The sequence below is a fragment of the Staurois parvus genome, unplaced genomic scaffold (assembly GCF_062004578.1).
Source record: "Staurois parvus isolate SC_StPar_1 unplaced genomic scaffold, SC_StPar_1.0 ptg000249l, whole genome shotgun sequence".
Taxonomy (NCBI): domain Eukaryota; kingdom Metazoa; phylum Chordata; class Amphibia; order Anura; family Ranidae; genus Staurois; species Staurois parvus.
The window spans coordinates 3,377,353-3,393,835 of NW_028318045.1; the positions used below are offsets into that span (position 1 = coordinate 3,377,353).

The window sequence follows — 16,483 nt, forward strand, 5'->3', positions numbered from 1 at the left end:
AAGGGTTCTCAAAAAGTAAAGCAGATCCATGTCTGTATTCAAGGAATCAAGAGAACAAATGGACATACATCCTAATATACGTCGATGACATCTTGACGTGTTTTGAACAAGAAGGGGACTATGACCAAATAGTTCACAAACTGAAACAAAATTTTGAAATTAAAGAGTTGGGGAACATTACTCACTACCTAGGAATTCAAATAGAGCGGGAAGAGGATGGAAGCTATCTTCTTAACCAAAGTCAGAATATTACAGAAATGTTAGAACAGTTTCACATGCAAGATGCAAAGGAAGTGAAAACACCAATGGAACCAGATTATCTAAAAAACAATGGAACAGAAAACTTGTTACCTAACAATGATTATTACCGCAGGGCAATCGGAAAATTGCTGTACATCGCCACCGTGACAAGACCAGACATCGCCCTAGCAGTGGGAATACTTTGCAGGAAAGTCGCAACACCGTGTCAACGCGACTGGAATTCAGTAAAGAGGGTAATGCAATACCTAAAGGGAACAAATTGGATGAAGCTGCGACTTCCAGCATCGTCAAACCCAAAACTGATTGGATATGTGGATGCCGATTGGGCTGGAGACACCACTGACCGCAAATCTACAAGTGGTTACATCTTCCAGTATGGACAAGGAACCATAAGCTGGTCTAGTCGGAAACAAGTGACTGTTGCACTCTCTTCAACTGAAGCGGAATACATAGCAGCAGCACATGCATGTCAAGAATCCATTTGGATTTGTCAACTTCTACTAGACATGGGACTGAATATGTCACAACCCACACCCATCTTTGAAGACAATCAGGGATGCATAAAGCTTACACACTCTGAGAAGATTAACCCAAGAACCAAGCACATTGATGTAAGATATCATCTGCTCAGAGACATGCAAGAACAAGGGGTTATTGACATTCAGTACTGCCCATCAGAGGAGATGACTGCAGACGCACTCACCAAACCTTTGCCAAGGGAACGTCATTGTTTTCTACAAAAGAGACTAAATGTCATATAATTATGCACATGCCGTTGAGAAGGGGTGTTGGGAATACAACAGCATGTACTATAATGTACTATATACAGTATTCTGTGGTAATATCACTTGACCAGTAGATGGCACTGTACGCTAAAGGTTACTAGTTGTGTATGTGTAAAACTTGCTGCTTCTTTCTTTTCTCTATCATCTCTTCAGGAAGTAATGAGTCTGTAATATGTCTGCTGCAATGTGCTCTGTATGTTTGTAACTTAAGCCACACAAGAAAAGCCTGAATTCTGCTATCACTACCAGTGTCTTCTATAACACATAACCAACAGGGCACGCATTGGCAGTCATTAAGTTGGGCATTGCAGAGTGCCGAAAGTTTCATGCAACATTTTCATTCGTGGATGTCTATTACCTTTGCTGCTTCCCCTTGGGCCCTCCATTAGGATCCAACTGTTGGTGGAAATCTGTCCCATAAACAATGGTGTGGATGGTCAAGACAGTTGAAGACAAAAAGTGGAGTTACATTTTAAACAATATCTTTGGATTATATTAAAAGGTTTGTATAGGCAACTCTTTTTGCAGTTTTGGACAGAGTAGAGGATTAGAACCCCCATCAAGTTTTTATAGTATCCCCCTTAGGGGAGATTCATCCTCTGTAATTGTCCTGATGATCACTGTCCTCTTAACTGAAAGTGAGGAAAAATTAAAATTTTTTAATAGTTCCTGGAACAGAAAGAGAGGAAAACCTACAATGAGGACACTTGTTACGTTGACAGCCATCTAAAAGGGGATTCCACTCACTTTGTAAAGATTCCCTCTCACTTCCTGTTGCGTCTCTGTGACAAGAAGTGACAGGAAATTTCCCCAACTGGACACAGACAGCAAAAATCAACTTGACAACATTTAACCCCTTTCCTAATGTAGCATAAACCTAATAATATAATTTTTTGCTTATACATACACCTTAATTGGTTCTACATCCACTTTCATTTCTTTAAAATTGTTTAGATTGTATAATGGTAATTTTGTCACTGAGACCAACTTAAATTTGCTTCTTAAAAAACAGTAAGGCCTAATCCAGTGGTTATCACTTTACTTGATATGGCGGGGCCTCAAGTGCAGCCCCATAATACAACCAAAGGACCACGCACAATTTTCAGTGAATGTAGTGCAAGAGAAAGCTGAACTGATGCAGAGCTGAGGGTTCAGTAGTAAGTGACACATTATTATTACAGGTACATACAGTAATATATTATATTTATATGACAAATAATAAGTAATTTTAAAGCAAGATAAAAGTCTGATAGACAAGGATGTTGCTGAGGTTTACCACCTGTCCTCTCCACCCAAAATGAAAATGGCCAGGGTGGAGGAGAGCAGCAGCAAATGAAAACAAACAGGTAGATAACTACTTAAACAAAGTTCCCAGAAGTGTAACAGTAATTCTATAAACTGTCTCCTGATTGTGGTTTTCTCAATCACAGTGAAATTGCTTCTTTCTGAGATTAGTAGTGGCAACCAGGGGTGGACTGACCATTTAAGCACTCGGGCACTGCCCGAGGGCCCGGGGTCAGTAGGGGGCCCCATGAGATGCCCCTGGTACCTTTCATAGGCTTTTTTTGCTTGTGGGCGAGGACACAGGGGCCCCATGATTTCCTATTGCCCTGGGGCCCCATGAGTTGTCAGTCCGCCCCTGGTGGCAACCAAGCAAGTCATCTTCCTCCAGATGGTGGCCAGGGCTAGCAGGACTGTGATTGGCTTTAGCATTGGCCAATCACAGTCCTCCCCCTCCTGGAAAAAAAACAGACCCCCCCCCCAGCTGAAGTGCGCCCGATCTCTCCCATCAGCTGGAAGGATCTGCTTTGCAGGGAATTCCGATATTGGAATGCATTAGTGCAGCAGAAGTTGTGTCTCACTGACACTTTCCTGCACTGCTCTGCTAATGGGGAGGGTGTCGCGGGCCAACAAAAGAGGCTTTGCGTGCCTCTTGTAGCACCTGTGCCTGGGGTTGCCTACCCCTGGTTTACACTGTTTTCATTTAATTTTTGAAACATAGAATTTATCCAGTTAAAGTAACAGATTTTTTTTTTATTTAGGTAAGTGCACTTTTAACACACCCAGACTCATTTATTACACAAAGAAAGGGAATCCAGCACACAGATAAACGTAAAGTTGAAGAATGGAGGGATTGTTAAAAGCCTCCTGAGATAGACAACCCCTTTAATGTCTAGAGTTTCAGTAAGTAAATAAATTATATTCACGGTTATATTGGCAGGGTATCACATGCAGGGATTGAAGAGAGTTTGACAAGGTCATTGGTCATTGTTGACCATCTTTATTGTACAGGGACATCAAGTCTCTTCTTAGTGCCACAAAGAGCTTGGTGAGGGATTCCATCCATACTCTTCTCTGGTTGTCATTCTCCAACTTTGATGTCTTTAAGGCTGTGTAAGCCATGGTCAACACTGTCCTCTCAAAGTCCTCCTTCTTTAGTGGCCCAGGGACTTTGGACAGCTGGTCTCCTAATCTCCGGATATCTGAGATGGCCTTGGGAATGACATCATTGCACAAAACATCGAAGGTGGTGGCTTTTCGTAGAGAAGACAGCTCAGGGTCTCTGAGGGTCAGTCTGCTGTTTGGATCAATCTGAACTCCAGTTGATAGGAACTGAATAAACAAAGAGGAAACAAGATATAACTTTGTAGCTTTGTAATTGTAAGAGGGTGTCTTGGACCCTATAAAAAGAGAACTACATCTAAACTAAAAACACCATTTGCTTCCCTAAAAATTGAACAGATATAACAAAATGCTTTTTTGGTATATTTAACAGATCAAACGGGGGGAAGTGTTCATTGTTAGGGGTTACCTACACTTTTTAAAGTGATTGTAAAGCTTTTTTTTTAAAATTAAAATAGCAAACATATTATACTTACCTGCTCTGTGCAGTGGTTTAACACAGAGCAGCCCTGATCCTCCTCTTCTCAGATCCTCTGCAGGCACTCCTTTCCCTTCTCCCCCACCAAGTGCTCTCACAACAAGCCACTTGCTATGGGGGCACTCATACCTCCATAAGACACACAGAGCAGGACTCAGCTCTGACCAGTGCTCCATCATCACTTTCTCTGATTGACAGCAGCGGGAGCCAATGAGGAGCAAGAGAGCCTTGGTTCTTGTGCACATTGCTGAATCGGGATCAGGCTCAGGTAAGTATTGGGGGGTTGCAGGGGAAGCTGCATAGAGTGCAGTAAGGTAAAAAAAAATATTCTGCCTTTACAGCCACATCTAAACTTTAGGCAGTACCACATTTTTGCAGTTCTGTATGAATTCATCATTCCATTTATTTTTTTAAATACAAGCAATTTAAGTACCTACATTTTTATCAGTCTTCTGTATTGCACTGTACAGCAAAACTCAGACTGTGAGAGGGAGAAGCAGCCCAAGTAGCCAGTCAGTTGTGCTAATGTGCTAACAGGGAACATGGTAATAGGAGGAGAGAGCAGGGATGATCTAAGTCCTAGTTCACACCTATGCATGTTGCAATCTGCTGTGGGAAACAAAGTGCCTGACCCTATCCAAAAAAGTGGTGGCTGAGCACACATAGATGTGAATGTGTTCCATAGGAAACAATGCTAAATGGACTGTCGTGAGTTTCTGCAAAATGCATTAAGCACTAAAAAAAACGCATAGGTGCAAGGGCTAGTTCACACCAGATGCAGTCCAGTGCTTTTTTTTTGCATCAAAAATGCATACACAGTGTTTTCCATGTATTCCAATGGCCCTAGTTCACACTAGTGCAGTCATCTCCAGTGCATTCCGGTGCAGAAAAAAAAGCAAAATATGCTGCTTTTTTTTTTTTGCTCAGAACTGTACTGGAACACAGAAAACTGCATCAAAAACCCACCAGAATGGAGTATGGTTTGAATTTTAACCCGGCACACATCCAGAATACGTTTTTGTGGTGTGATCTGGCCCAAAGTATGGATTCACACATTTGAGTTCAGGCCACGTTTAGTGTTCACAATTGATGACGCGCAGTTTAGAAACTGTTCCCATAGAAGTCAATGAGTCTTGTAATCCGCACCTGAACCAGACCGCTGAATCCGCACTGCCAGTGCACCGGACATATGTGAACAGGCACCATACATTACATCAGACAGTACACGGCTTCATTACCCCCCCCCCATCCATATTTCCAAAAGTTGAGCAGTCTTTGGAGGAGATGGGGGCAGGTAATAAAGCCGCGTACTGTTGGATGTAATAGCGATCCTATGTAACTTGCTGTATGGAGCATCGCTGTTATGACAGAGAGCCCACATCTGCTCACTACTCCTGTTGTTCCTGTAAGATTGGGGGAGGAGGAGCTTGTGCAGAAGGGGTGGTGGGGCTGTTTGTGCTGGGAAAGGTTATTGGGGGGGAATGTGTTAGGAGGCAGGATTGGGGACGAGTTGTGCAAGGAGATGGGAATTAGGAGGGGTGAATTGGGAGGGGGTGGTGGGTTTGTGCTAGGAAGGAGGAATTGGATGGGGGGGGGGGATTAGTGCCAGGTGGGGGGAAATTGGGGGTGGTACGTGCTACTAGGGTGATTTCGGTATGCAGGGATTTGTGCTGGGAAGGGTAATTTGTAGGCGGTTGTGCTAAGAAGAGGAATTTGGGGGGATTTGTACTAGAAGGGGGGGTGGGAGGAATTTGTACAAGGAGGAGTGATTTGTACTAGGAGGGGTGATTTGTACTAGGAGGGGTGATTTGTACTAAAAGGCGGGATTTGTGGAGAAGGATTTGAACTGGGAAGGGTGATTTTGGGGGGATTTGTACTAGGAGGGGTGATTTGAGGAGAGAATTTTTACTAGAAGGGGGATTTGGAGAGAGGATTTCTGCTAAGAGGGGGATGGGGGGATTTGTACTAGAAGGGGGAGTTTGGTAAAGGATTTACGCTAGGAGTGGGGATTTGTACTAGGAGACAGATTGGGGAGAAAATTTGTACTAGGAGGGGGGATTTGAGGGGAAAATTAGTACTAGGAGTGGGAATTTGGGGGAGAGTGTTTGTACTAGGAAGGGGGATTTGGAAGGAAAGAGGATGTGTGCTAGGAGGGGTGATTTTTGGGGTATGGAAGATTTGTTAAGGATTGGGGGGTCTGAGCTGAAAGGTGGGATTGGGGAGTCGGGGAATTTTTGCATTTTTGTTTGGGTAAAATTTGGGCTTGCAGAAGGAATTTATGCTTAGGGGGTGAGCATGTTGATTAGTGCTGTTTTTATGTTTTTTTTTTGGAGGGGCACAGTTTGTCACCTTTACCTTGAGTGCTAGATGACCTTGTCCTGGCACTGCCCACTCTGCACACAAGGCACTCAACAGATCTCTCCACACATAACCCCACAGCATTGATCTACACAATGTGTAGCTGGCTGCAGTTACAGTTCTGCCCTGTGAAATTCCCTGATTGGATTGGCAGCTGCAGTAGCCAGCTACACACTGTGTGGAGGGATACTGATCTCAGCTATGTGCTGTGTGGGGAGGAGATCTCTTAGATGCCCTGCCAGCAGTGACCCTGTCTCCAACTCTGCTGACCACTGTCTTCTGCTATGCTGACTCCTGTACCCTGCCCTGCTGACCCATCCTCTGCCTTGCTAACCCCTGTACACTGCCCTACAAACTGTCCCCTGCCCCCCTGACTTTTTTTCTGCACTCCCAAATCAGACAGGCTAGACCCGGCCCTGTCTGTGTCAGTGAATAGTCCCAGAGAAAAAGCAGGTCTTCTTCCCTGTCAGACAGGGCTAGGCTCTGTAACAGAACTGTGCAAATTGTAGGACTGGATGGGGGATTAGGGAGTATGTCTGGTGTTAGTGCATTCAATTTTTGTGTTTAGCTGACTGCTTGGAGTTCTGCTTTAAGCCCGCAGCTTTCCTATCCTGTTGCTAAAGAAGCAGCTTGACTACAAAATTACTTATCTCCTAGAATGTGTTCCTCGGGAGTTCAGATGGTCACTATTTCATTTCCACTTTAGCATCATTGTAGAGGCTCTGATTGGCTGAATGCACTGAAGCCACAGGAGTGGAAGTGAAGTGGCTCATCTAGGTGCCCATCCTCTAATTACTCATCCTGGCATTAGTACCTGTCACAAATCTTTCTGATTATAGAAATATCCACTATGTACTTTATTTATTAAAGTGTTAGTTCACCTTTACACAAATAAATGTAAAGGTGAACGAACACTGGACATCCTCCCTAAACCTCCTCCTCAGTCCTCATTTTACTTACCTCTGGGGGTTGCCAAGCTGTCAGCACAGAAAAAAATGTAAAGGACACCCTTCTCACCCCCCCTGTTCCTGCTGTACTTATCTCCAGGTTTGCCAAGCTGTCAGCATCCTTGCAGCAGCTCCAGTGGTCTGGGGATTTGGAAGACCTGCTCTCTCTTCTCTGTGTAATGCTTCCACGACAGACCAGATTGATTCTGATTGACAAGTGTTGTAATAGTGAATTGCTTTGGTCCATTCAGGAACTATCGTTAATATTTTTATTTTATTATATTTTATTTGGGTTTTATAGGGGCAGCACAGTGGTTAAATGGTTAGCACTTCCAGCTGGCAGCACTAGGGTCCTTGGTTTGAATCCAGACCATGGTACCACCTGCCTGGAGTTTGCATGTTCTCTCTGTGCCTGCGTGGGTTTCCTCGCATGCTCCAAAGACATGCTGGTAGGTTGACTCCTGTCTAAAATGGGTCTATATGAATTTGAGTTAGGGACCTTAGATTGTACACACCTTGGGGGTTAGGCGCTGATGCGAATGTACAATATGCACTGCTTAAAAAAGTTAAAGGAACACTTTGAAAACACATCTCAATGAGGAAAAATCTCATGCTGGATATCTATACTGATATGGACTGGGTAATGTGTTAGGAATGTAAGGATGCCCCATTGTTTGATGGAAAGGAAAATTATCAACCTAAAGAGGACTGAATTCAAAGACACCCCGAAAATCAAAGTGAAAAAATGATGCAGCAGGCTAGTCCATTTTGCTGAAATGTCATTGCAGCAACTCAGAATGGTACTTAGTAGTTTGTATGGCCCCCACGTGCTTGTATGCATGCCTGACAATGTCGGGGTATGCTCCTAATGAGACCACGGCTGGTGTCCTGGGGTATTTCCTCCCAGATCTAGACCAGGGCATCACTGAGCTCCTGGACAGACTGAGGTGCAACCTGGCGGCGTTGGATAGACCGGAACATGATATCCCAGAGGTGTTCTATTGGATTTAGGTCAGGTGAGTGTGGGGGCCTTTCAATGGTATTAATTCGTTCATCTTCCAGGAACTGCCTGCATACTCTCACCCCATGAGGCTGGGCATTGTTGTGCACCAGGAGGAACCCAGTACCCACTGCACCAGCGTAGGGTCTGACAATGGGTCCAAGGATTTCATCCCGATACATAATGACAGTCAGGGTGCCATTGTCTAGCCTGTAGAGGTCTGTGTGTCCCTCCATGGATATGCCTCCCCAGACCATCACTGACCCACCACCAAAACGGTCATGGTGAATGATGTTACAGGCAGCATAACGTTCTTCAGACCATTTCACATCTGTCACATGCTCAGGGTGAACCTGCTATCTGTGAAAAGCACAGGGCACCAGTGGCGGACCTGACAATTCTGGTGTTCAATGGCAAATGCCAATTGAGATCTGTGGTGCCGGGCAGTGAGCACAGGGCCCACTAGAGGATGTTGGGCCCTCAGGCCACCCTCATGAAGTCTGTTTCTGATTGTTTGGTCAGAGACATTCACATCAGTGGTCTGCTAGAGGTCATTTTGTAGGGTCTGGTAGTGCTCATCCTGCTCCTCCTCGCACAAAGAAGCAGATACCGGTCCTGTTGATGGGTTATGGACCTTCTACGGCCCTGTCCAGCTCTCCTAGAGTAACTGCCTGTCTCCTGGAATCTCCTCCATGCTGTTGAGACTGTGCTGGGAGACACAGCAAACCTTCTGGCAATGGCATATATTGATGTGCCATCCTGGAAGAGTTGGACTGCCTGTGCAACCTCTGTAGGGTCCAGGTATCACTTCATGCTACCAGTAGTGATACTGACCCTAGCCAAATGCAAAACTAGTGAAAAACAGTCAGAAAAGATGAGTAGGGAAAAAATGTCAGTGGCCTTCACCTGTAAAACCATTCCTGTTTTGGGGGTCGTCTCATTGTTGCCCATCTAGTGCACCTGTTGTTAATTTTATTAACACCAAAGCAGCTAAAACTGATTAACAACCTCCTCTGCTACTTAACTGAACAGATCAATATCACAGGAGTTTAATTGAGTTGATGCTATAATATGATTAAAAAAAGTGTTCCTTTAATTTTTTTTGCAGTGCATACATGTAAAGTGCTGGGTAAATTGACAGTGCTATATAAACACTTGTGATACATAAGAATTTACAATGAACAGGTCTGATGTGCAAGGTGAGTTAGCCATAAAAAAAACAAATAAAACAAAATAAAAGGTGTATGTGTTTGGTTGACTTGGCCTCTGCCCCCTCATATTGCTCTTTTTGAAATAAAAAGGAGCAGCAAGAAAACTGGCACTTGTACTCACTATACCAGAGTTTCTCAACCAGGGTTCCATGGACCCCTAGGATTCCTCCTGCGGTTGCTAGGGATTCCTTGAGGAATAAGAAATTTCTACTTCTCATATGAGTAACCACTGACATCAATGATCTTTTCAGCTATCTGTCCCAATGACCAAAAATGTAAGAAGCATTCTTCCCACTGACCATCACAATAATGTACTGTCAGCTGTAAATATAATAATTATTAGCAGGGGTTCCCTGAAGATAAAAGTGTTCTTCCATGTTACAAAGGTTGAGAAAGGCTGCCATATACCATTTAATGACTGTAGTGTACACAGCTGCTGGAGAATACTACAATATAAAATAAATTCATTTCCTCATCAGCAGATGGCGCACTCAGGCTACATATATCAATGTCTGCTACAATGCAATCTCTGTACCAGAAAACTCAGGTGTCTACAGCATGCTCTTCTGGATCTGTCCTTCCTTTTGACAAAAATGAATACATGCGCTTACACTGTTTAAAAAAAAAGTGCATTTATTATCTGCAAAGCATTACAACCATGATCAGTGTAGTCTGCAGGTGCAATGCACATACCCCTGCAGACTATTCCTCCAGCTGCAGGTCCATACCCAGGTTTGAACCTTCGCTGACAAAGATGGAAGTAGTATCAATGGACTACAAGTATGATGACTTAAGTGCACTTATGTTCTATTGAGACCTGCAAGTCCCTCTGCCCGAGTGTCTCTATTCAAAGAACTCTGTCCAAATAAAAAAATTTTAGGAGTATTGCTAGACCCTTCCAGGTCTTACAATTCCATCTCTCTTTATTCCCCTCTATACTATTTCCCTTTCTTTCCTCTATATCTGTTTTTGCAATTATTTGTTGTTGAGATAGATAACTATTGATTCCGGGAAACATCTCATCTCATTTTTTTGGATGTCTTGTGACATTTTGTTTTGATTATGTACTCATTATTTTATTTGACATCTTTGGTTTTTTTATTGTAACATCTAAATCATTTGCTGGAATGCTAAAACTTTACCTGACTTGTTTTCCAGATCTTCCTGTAATCACTCATGCAGTGATCACCTGTAACTAACCGACCCTGGACGCAGACTGTCTCCCACAACTAATCATCGGGAACCCCCATTGGGGTTGTCAGGCCCATTTGCAGGTCTGAATGAGGTCTTAAAGCAGTATTAAGCCAAAAATCAAACATTTAATACATTGCAGCTTACCAATTTGTGGATGTGATAGCTGCATTAGTTTTCTTTTTAGGCCCTCTTTCTTCTATTTTCTTCTGCTCATCCAGACAGTACGTTTGGTGTTTTTCAAAAGAACAAGCTCTCTTGCAGATGCAGCAATTACAGAGATGGGACAATCGATTTACCACTGACAGGGATGCTTACAATAGTTAGCTTTTACTTATGTAAAACCTTTATCACAAAAGCAAAACAACTGTTTCTGTGACCTGGAATTTGGCTTCAATTTGTTAGTGTATTTATATCTGCTAGCACAGGTAGCACTCCCCTCCCCCCACACTGACAATAGTGCTATCCAAAGGTGCCCCTGTGCTCCTTCATCCAGAGTAGGGTCTCTCTAATACTGGAGGTGTGTTACTTGCCAGATCACCAGGTGAAAACAGATGGAAAAAAGCCTAAAAAAAGAAAACTAATGAAGCCAGCACATCCAATGATTGGTAAGCTTCTATACACTCACCGGCCGATTTATTAGGTACACCTTGCTAGTACTGGGTTGGACCCCCTTTTGCCTTTAGAACTGCCTTAATTCTTCATGGTATAGATTCAACAAGGTGTTGGAAACATTTCTCAGAGATTTTGGTCCATATTGACATGAGGTACAGACAGTTGCCTTTCTATCATCTTGAACCGGTGTGCCCATTCTCCTCTGACCTCTGATATCAACAAGGCAATTTTGCCCACACAACTGCTGCTCACTGGTTATTTTCTCTTTTTCGGACCATTCTCTGTAAACCCTAGAGATGGATAATATATACTTGTGTAAATAAATTAAATAAATCTAAATAAATAAATAAATGAATATTAACTCATGGTGATATAATTTTAAATTATATTTAAAACACTCCCAGTGCTATAATTAATTATAAATAACTAAAAAATATATTTAATAATGTGAAGAAATAGTGTATTTAAATATGATATTAAAATGAGACAAATCAAGTGAGCAAAGAAACCTCCTTGCACAGTGATGTGTGTGTGCAAAAAATGTGCATGTGCAAAAATGCAAATATTGCCCAGAGCAGTTATATATAAAAAATATAAAAAATATGAAAAAATATAAAAAAATATAAAATATATATATATATATAATAAAGTGCAATAACCAAATGGGTATGGAAAAATAAATAATGATAAAACTGTGCAAATAATATGTTATAATCACTTCACTTGTGCAACCTAAAGTGGTGATTAAAACTGTATACTGCTAATCCTTAGCTTAGATAAGATATAATCGTCCCAATCTATTTATGGAAATATATGGAAAGTCTGTTGCTGTTGAGGTAGACTGTGGTGTTACTTTCCTTCCACTAGATGGCCTCCCAGTTCCTTCCGAGTTGTGAGGGCTGGATGGATGGATATAGATATCTCCCCTCGTGTTGTTTGGGGTCTATCTCCTATCTCCTCTTCCTCCCCTTTACTCCTCCGATTTAGGCCATGAAAAAGAGAAATTCCCACATGGTGCTTTATCCTTTATAAAAAGGTTTTAATGCGTCTCCAGAAAAATGCAAACTCACATTCCACAGAGCAATACAGAGCGTTTTTTTAAAATGTGTGCCCTCGCACAAAGACAGTACTCGCCGTTCCGCTGATAGTGGCGTCGTGAGGGGAGGGGCTCTGACGTCACGACGCCACTATCAGCGGAACGGCGAGTACTGTCTTTGTGCGAGGGCACACATTTTAAAAAAACGCTCTGTATTGCTCTGTGGAATGTGAGTTTGCATTTTTCTGGAGACGCATTAAAACCTTTTTATAAAGGATAAAGCACCATGTGGGAATTTCTCTTTTTCATGGCCTAAATCGGAGGAGTAAAGGGGAGGAAGAGGAGATAGGAGATAGACCCCAAACAACACGAGGGGAGATATCTATATCCATCCATCCAGCCCTCACAACTCGGAAGGAACTGGGAGGCCATCTAGTGGAAGGAAAGTAACACCACAGTCTACCTCAACAGCAACAGACTTTCCATATATTTCCATAAATAGATTGGGACGATTATATCTTATCTAAGCTAAGGATTAGCAGTATACAGTTTTAATCACCACTTTAGGTTGCACAAGTGAAGTGATTATAACATATTATTTGCACAGTTTTAGCATTATTTATTTTTCCATACCCATTTGGTTATTGCACTTTATTATATATATATATTTTTTATATTTTTTTATATTTTTTCATATTTTTTATATTTTTTATATATAACTGCTCTGGGCAATATTTTCATTTTTGCACATGCACATTTTTTGCACACACACATCACTGTGCAAGGAGGTTTCTTTGCTCACTTGATTTGTCTCATTTTAATATCATATTTAAATACACTATTTCTTCACATTATTAAATATATTTATTAGTTATTTATAATTAATTATAGCACTGGGAGTGTTTTAAATGTAATTTAAAATTATATCACCATGAGTTAATATTAATTTATTTAGATTTATTTAATTTATTTACACATAAGTATATATTATCCATTTCTAAACACTTTTTGAGGAGCGTGACACATGCAACATTTTATTTGTATATTTTCACACAGCATTTTGAGTATGTGGTTTATGTGTTGATGCACCATCAAATTTAAAGGAGAAAATTACTTATAAGCATCTCTGTGCCACCATAGTAGCTCACAAGTACACACCCTTATAAAACCCTAGAGATGGTTGTGTGTGAAAATCCCAGGAAATCAGCAGTTTTTGAAATACTCAGACCAGTCCGTCTGGCACCAACAATCATGCCACGTTCAAAGTCACTTAAATCCCCTTTCTTCTGCATTCTGATGCTTGGTTTGAACTTCAGCAAGTTGTCTTCACCACATCTATGTGCCTAAATGCATTGAGTTGCTGCCATGTGATTGGCTGATTAGCAATTTGTGTTACCAAGCAATTGAACAGGTGGACCTAATAAAGTGGCCGATGAGTATATATTTCATTTTTGGTTTGGGGTTTCATACCACTTTAATATCCCCCCACAATAATATATTTATAGCATTTAAGTAGCAAAATATGAAATGGCTGCAGCTGTTCTGGAGAAAAGAATGTAAATCCTAATTAGCACAATTTCACAAAAAAGTCTCTTGTCTTGGCTCATCCTGGAAACCATGTATACATTTTCCACTGACCTCATAAAGCAACTCCACCTCAGGCAAGGATTTCTGAAGAACCGGGTCCAAGAATTCAGGCGAGGAGCGCCGCACCCGATGGGCGGATGGAAAAAACACCACTAAAAATACAAGAGAGCAGGTAGTGGGGTGAATATAGTACACACAGGTCACAAGTAACATGAATGCAAGCCAAATTTAAAGGGGAAAGAACATTATGTTAAGCCAAAATATTTTTTTGCGTTTGGAAGGAATGGGAAGGGATTAGAACTTCTTTACGTACTGTTCATCCACATCAGTCCCTGCCCTCAAATAGCTTAAAGTCTAAGGCTACTTTCATGTGGCTGGATATGCGCCTCTGGATGCAGGAACACTCTTTTCTATGGCTGCATACAAACTGGAGGATTACCTGCAGCCAGAACCCTACACAAACACCAATCCTGGACGCACACAGACTGTGAATAGCAGTGGTTCCTACTATTGATTTGTACAGTGTACAAATCCGACAGCTGCAGCTATTGTCATCCAAAGTGTGCACATGGCATCCACTGATTCTTACCAGTGGCTAGCCAAAATCAGCAAAGGGCACGCAGCCTAAGGTCCCTATCTCACATACAGTACATACACACTAGGAACAATTTAGATAACAGTCAATTAATCTACCAGCATTTCTTTGGAACATGGGCGGAAACTCATGCAAGCACAGAGAGAATGCATGCAAACTCCATGCAGATAGTATCCTGATCAAGATCCAAACCAAGGACTCTAATGCTGCAAGGCAGAAATGCTAACCACTAAGCCATTGTTCTGCAATTGTTTGTATTTTGAATTACCTTAATGTAGCTCAGTTAGGGTTTACATGTACATTAGTAAGGGGAAGCCTCAACTTTGACAGTTCTCCCTAGGACAGCAAAGTCCTTTACTTCGCTGTCCAACTGGTTGCAACTTTCTGATGTTATTATACACAATGCAGGAGGGCCTGCTGATAACCTAGGAGGCTGGTCAGTAGAGGAGATAGAAATCCTTCCTCCCAGCCAAATTAGCATTAGCGCTGAGTAAACTGTCGGCGCTATATAAATCCTGTATAATAAAAATTTAAAGGAGGAGTGGGCCAATAGAGCATAGGGTCATAGGAGTGCACGTTTTCAGCTGACAGCTGGTCCAGACAATAAAGAGATACTGACTTTAATTGCTTGCTGCCTGCCCATAGTACATTTCCTGCAGGTGGACAAGACAGTCAGGCTGGATAACATACATCCAGCCATGTACATCAACCAGGTTTGGGGTATGCCTCCTGATAATCTGTGCTGTCACTGGCTATAGCAGGATTTTGTCAGCAGGTGCCAGCCAACGGCTGTAGCAAATCGCATCACAGAGTCCTGGGTTTACAAACACACAGGGCTCTGTACACAGATCAGCAATCTGGCTGTTTCTTTCCCCTGTAAAGGGAGAAAAAACAGCCAGATCTGTAAGTAAAAGTAAATATTACACACATTACACTTGTTAGGTATACAGCTAAAGTGGTAGTATATGGCATAAACCCCCCCTCCAAAAAAAACAACAACAAAAAACACTCCCTGCAAGGCAATGGCATAATGCGATAGTATACATCACATACAAGCACATTATGTGAAACATTCCTGAAAATAAAGCCCTCCAGCGGCACGCTGTCACTGCTGTAAAGGCTTCCATCTTCACCTGGTCTTCCTTCCGGGTTCGCAAGCTCTGACCATCTGACAAGCTGAGCCACAATGACATCACTCCCACACATGCGCATGGGAATCACGGGCCACAGCACACTGCTCTGAAGAAACAGCACGGTTATACTGTTCCTTCAGAGCACATACGCCAACTAAAACAGCCCCCCGAATATCTCCTAAACAGTACACATTTAGGAGATATTCATTTTACCTACAGGTAATTTTTTTATAAACATATTATATTATAAACTCATAGATTTATTATAAACTTAGCTGTAGGTAAAAACTAACAAAGTGGGTTTACTACCACTTTAACCTTTTGATTGCCCCTTGATGTTAACTCCTTCCCAGCCAGTGTCATTAGTACAGCTACAATGTACAGTGTTATATATGATCACTGTATTAGTGTCACTATTAATGTCAGTGTCAGTTAGTGGGTCTATTAGCGCCAGATTGCCCCCCATACTGTCACAGTCACACTGTAGGTCACTGATCCCGGCCATTACCAGTATAGCATCATAGCTGTGTAAATTCTAGTAGACACTATAACTTTCACACAAACAAATTAATATACAGTTATTGGGATTTTTTTTTACCAAAGACGAGTAGCAGAATACATTTTGGTCCAAATTTATGAAGAAATTTAGAATTTTCAGTCTTTTTTAATTAATATAAAAAACCCAGTGGTGATCAAATACCACCAAAAGAAAGCTCTATTTGTGTGTAAAAAAATGATATAAATTTCATTTGCGCAATTGTCAGTTAAATTAGGGCAGTGCTGAATAACAAGAAGTGCCCTGGTTATGACCTTCCAAAGGTCAAGTGGTTAATTAACTAAATGTCACTCATTTAGGGTTGACATGTATATTAGTAAGGCCTCA

General features: G+C 41.8%; 1 protein-coding gene across 1 annotated transcript in view; it reads right to left on the reverse strand.

Moving 5' to 3' along the window:
• Positions 1–3,059: 3,059 nt before the first annotated feature.
• FAM180A (family with sequence similarity 180 member A) overlaps positions 3,060–16,483 on the reverse strand; it is a 39,074-nt gene continuing 25,650 nt past the window's right edge. The window contains exons 2-3 of the mRNA XM_089680816.1: positions 13,924–14,024; positions 3,060–3,659 (exon numbers count right to left, since the gene is read on the reverse strand). Coding sequence (XP_089536942.1) covers positions 3,312–3,659; positions 13,924–14,024 — 449 coding nt within the window. The 3' untranslated portion in view covers positions 3,060–3,311. The remainder of the gene's footprint in view (positions 3,660–13,923; positions 14,025–16,483) is intronic.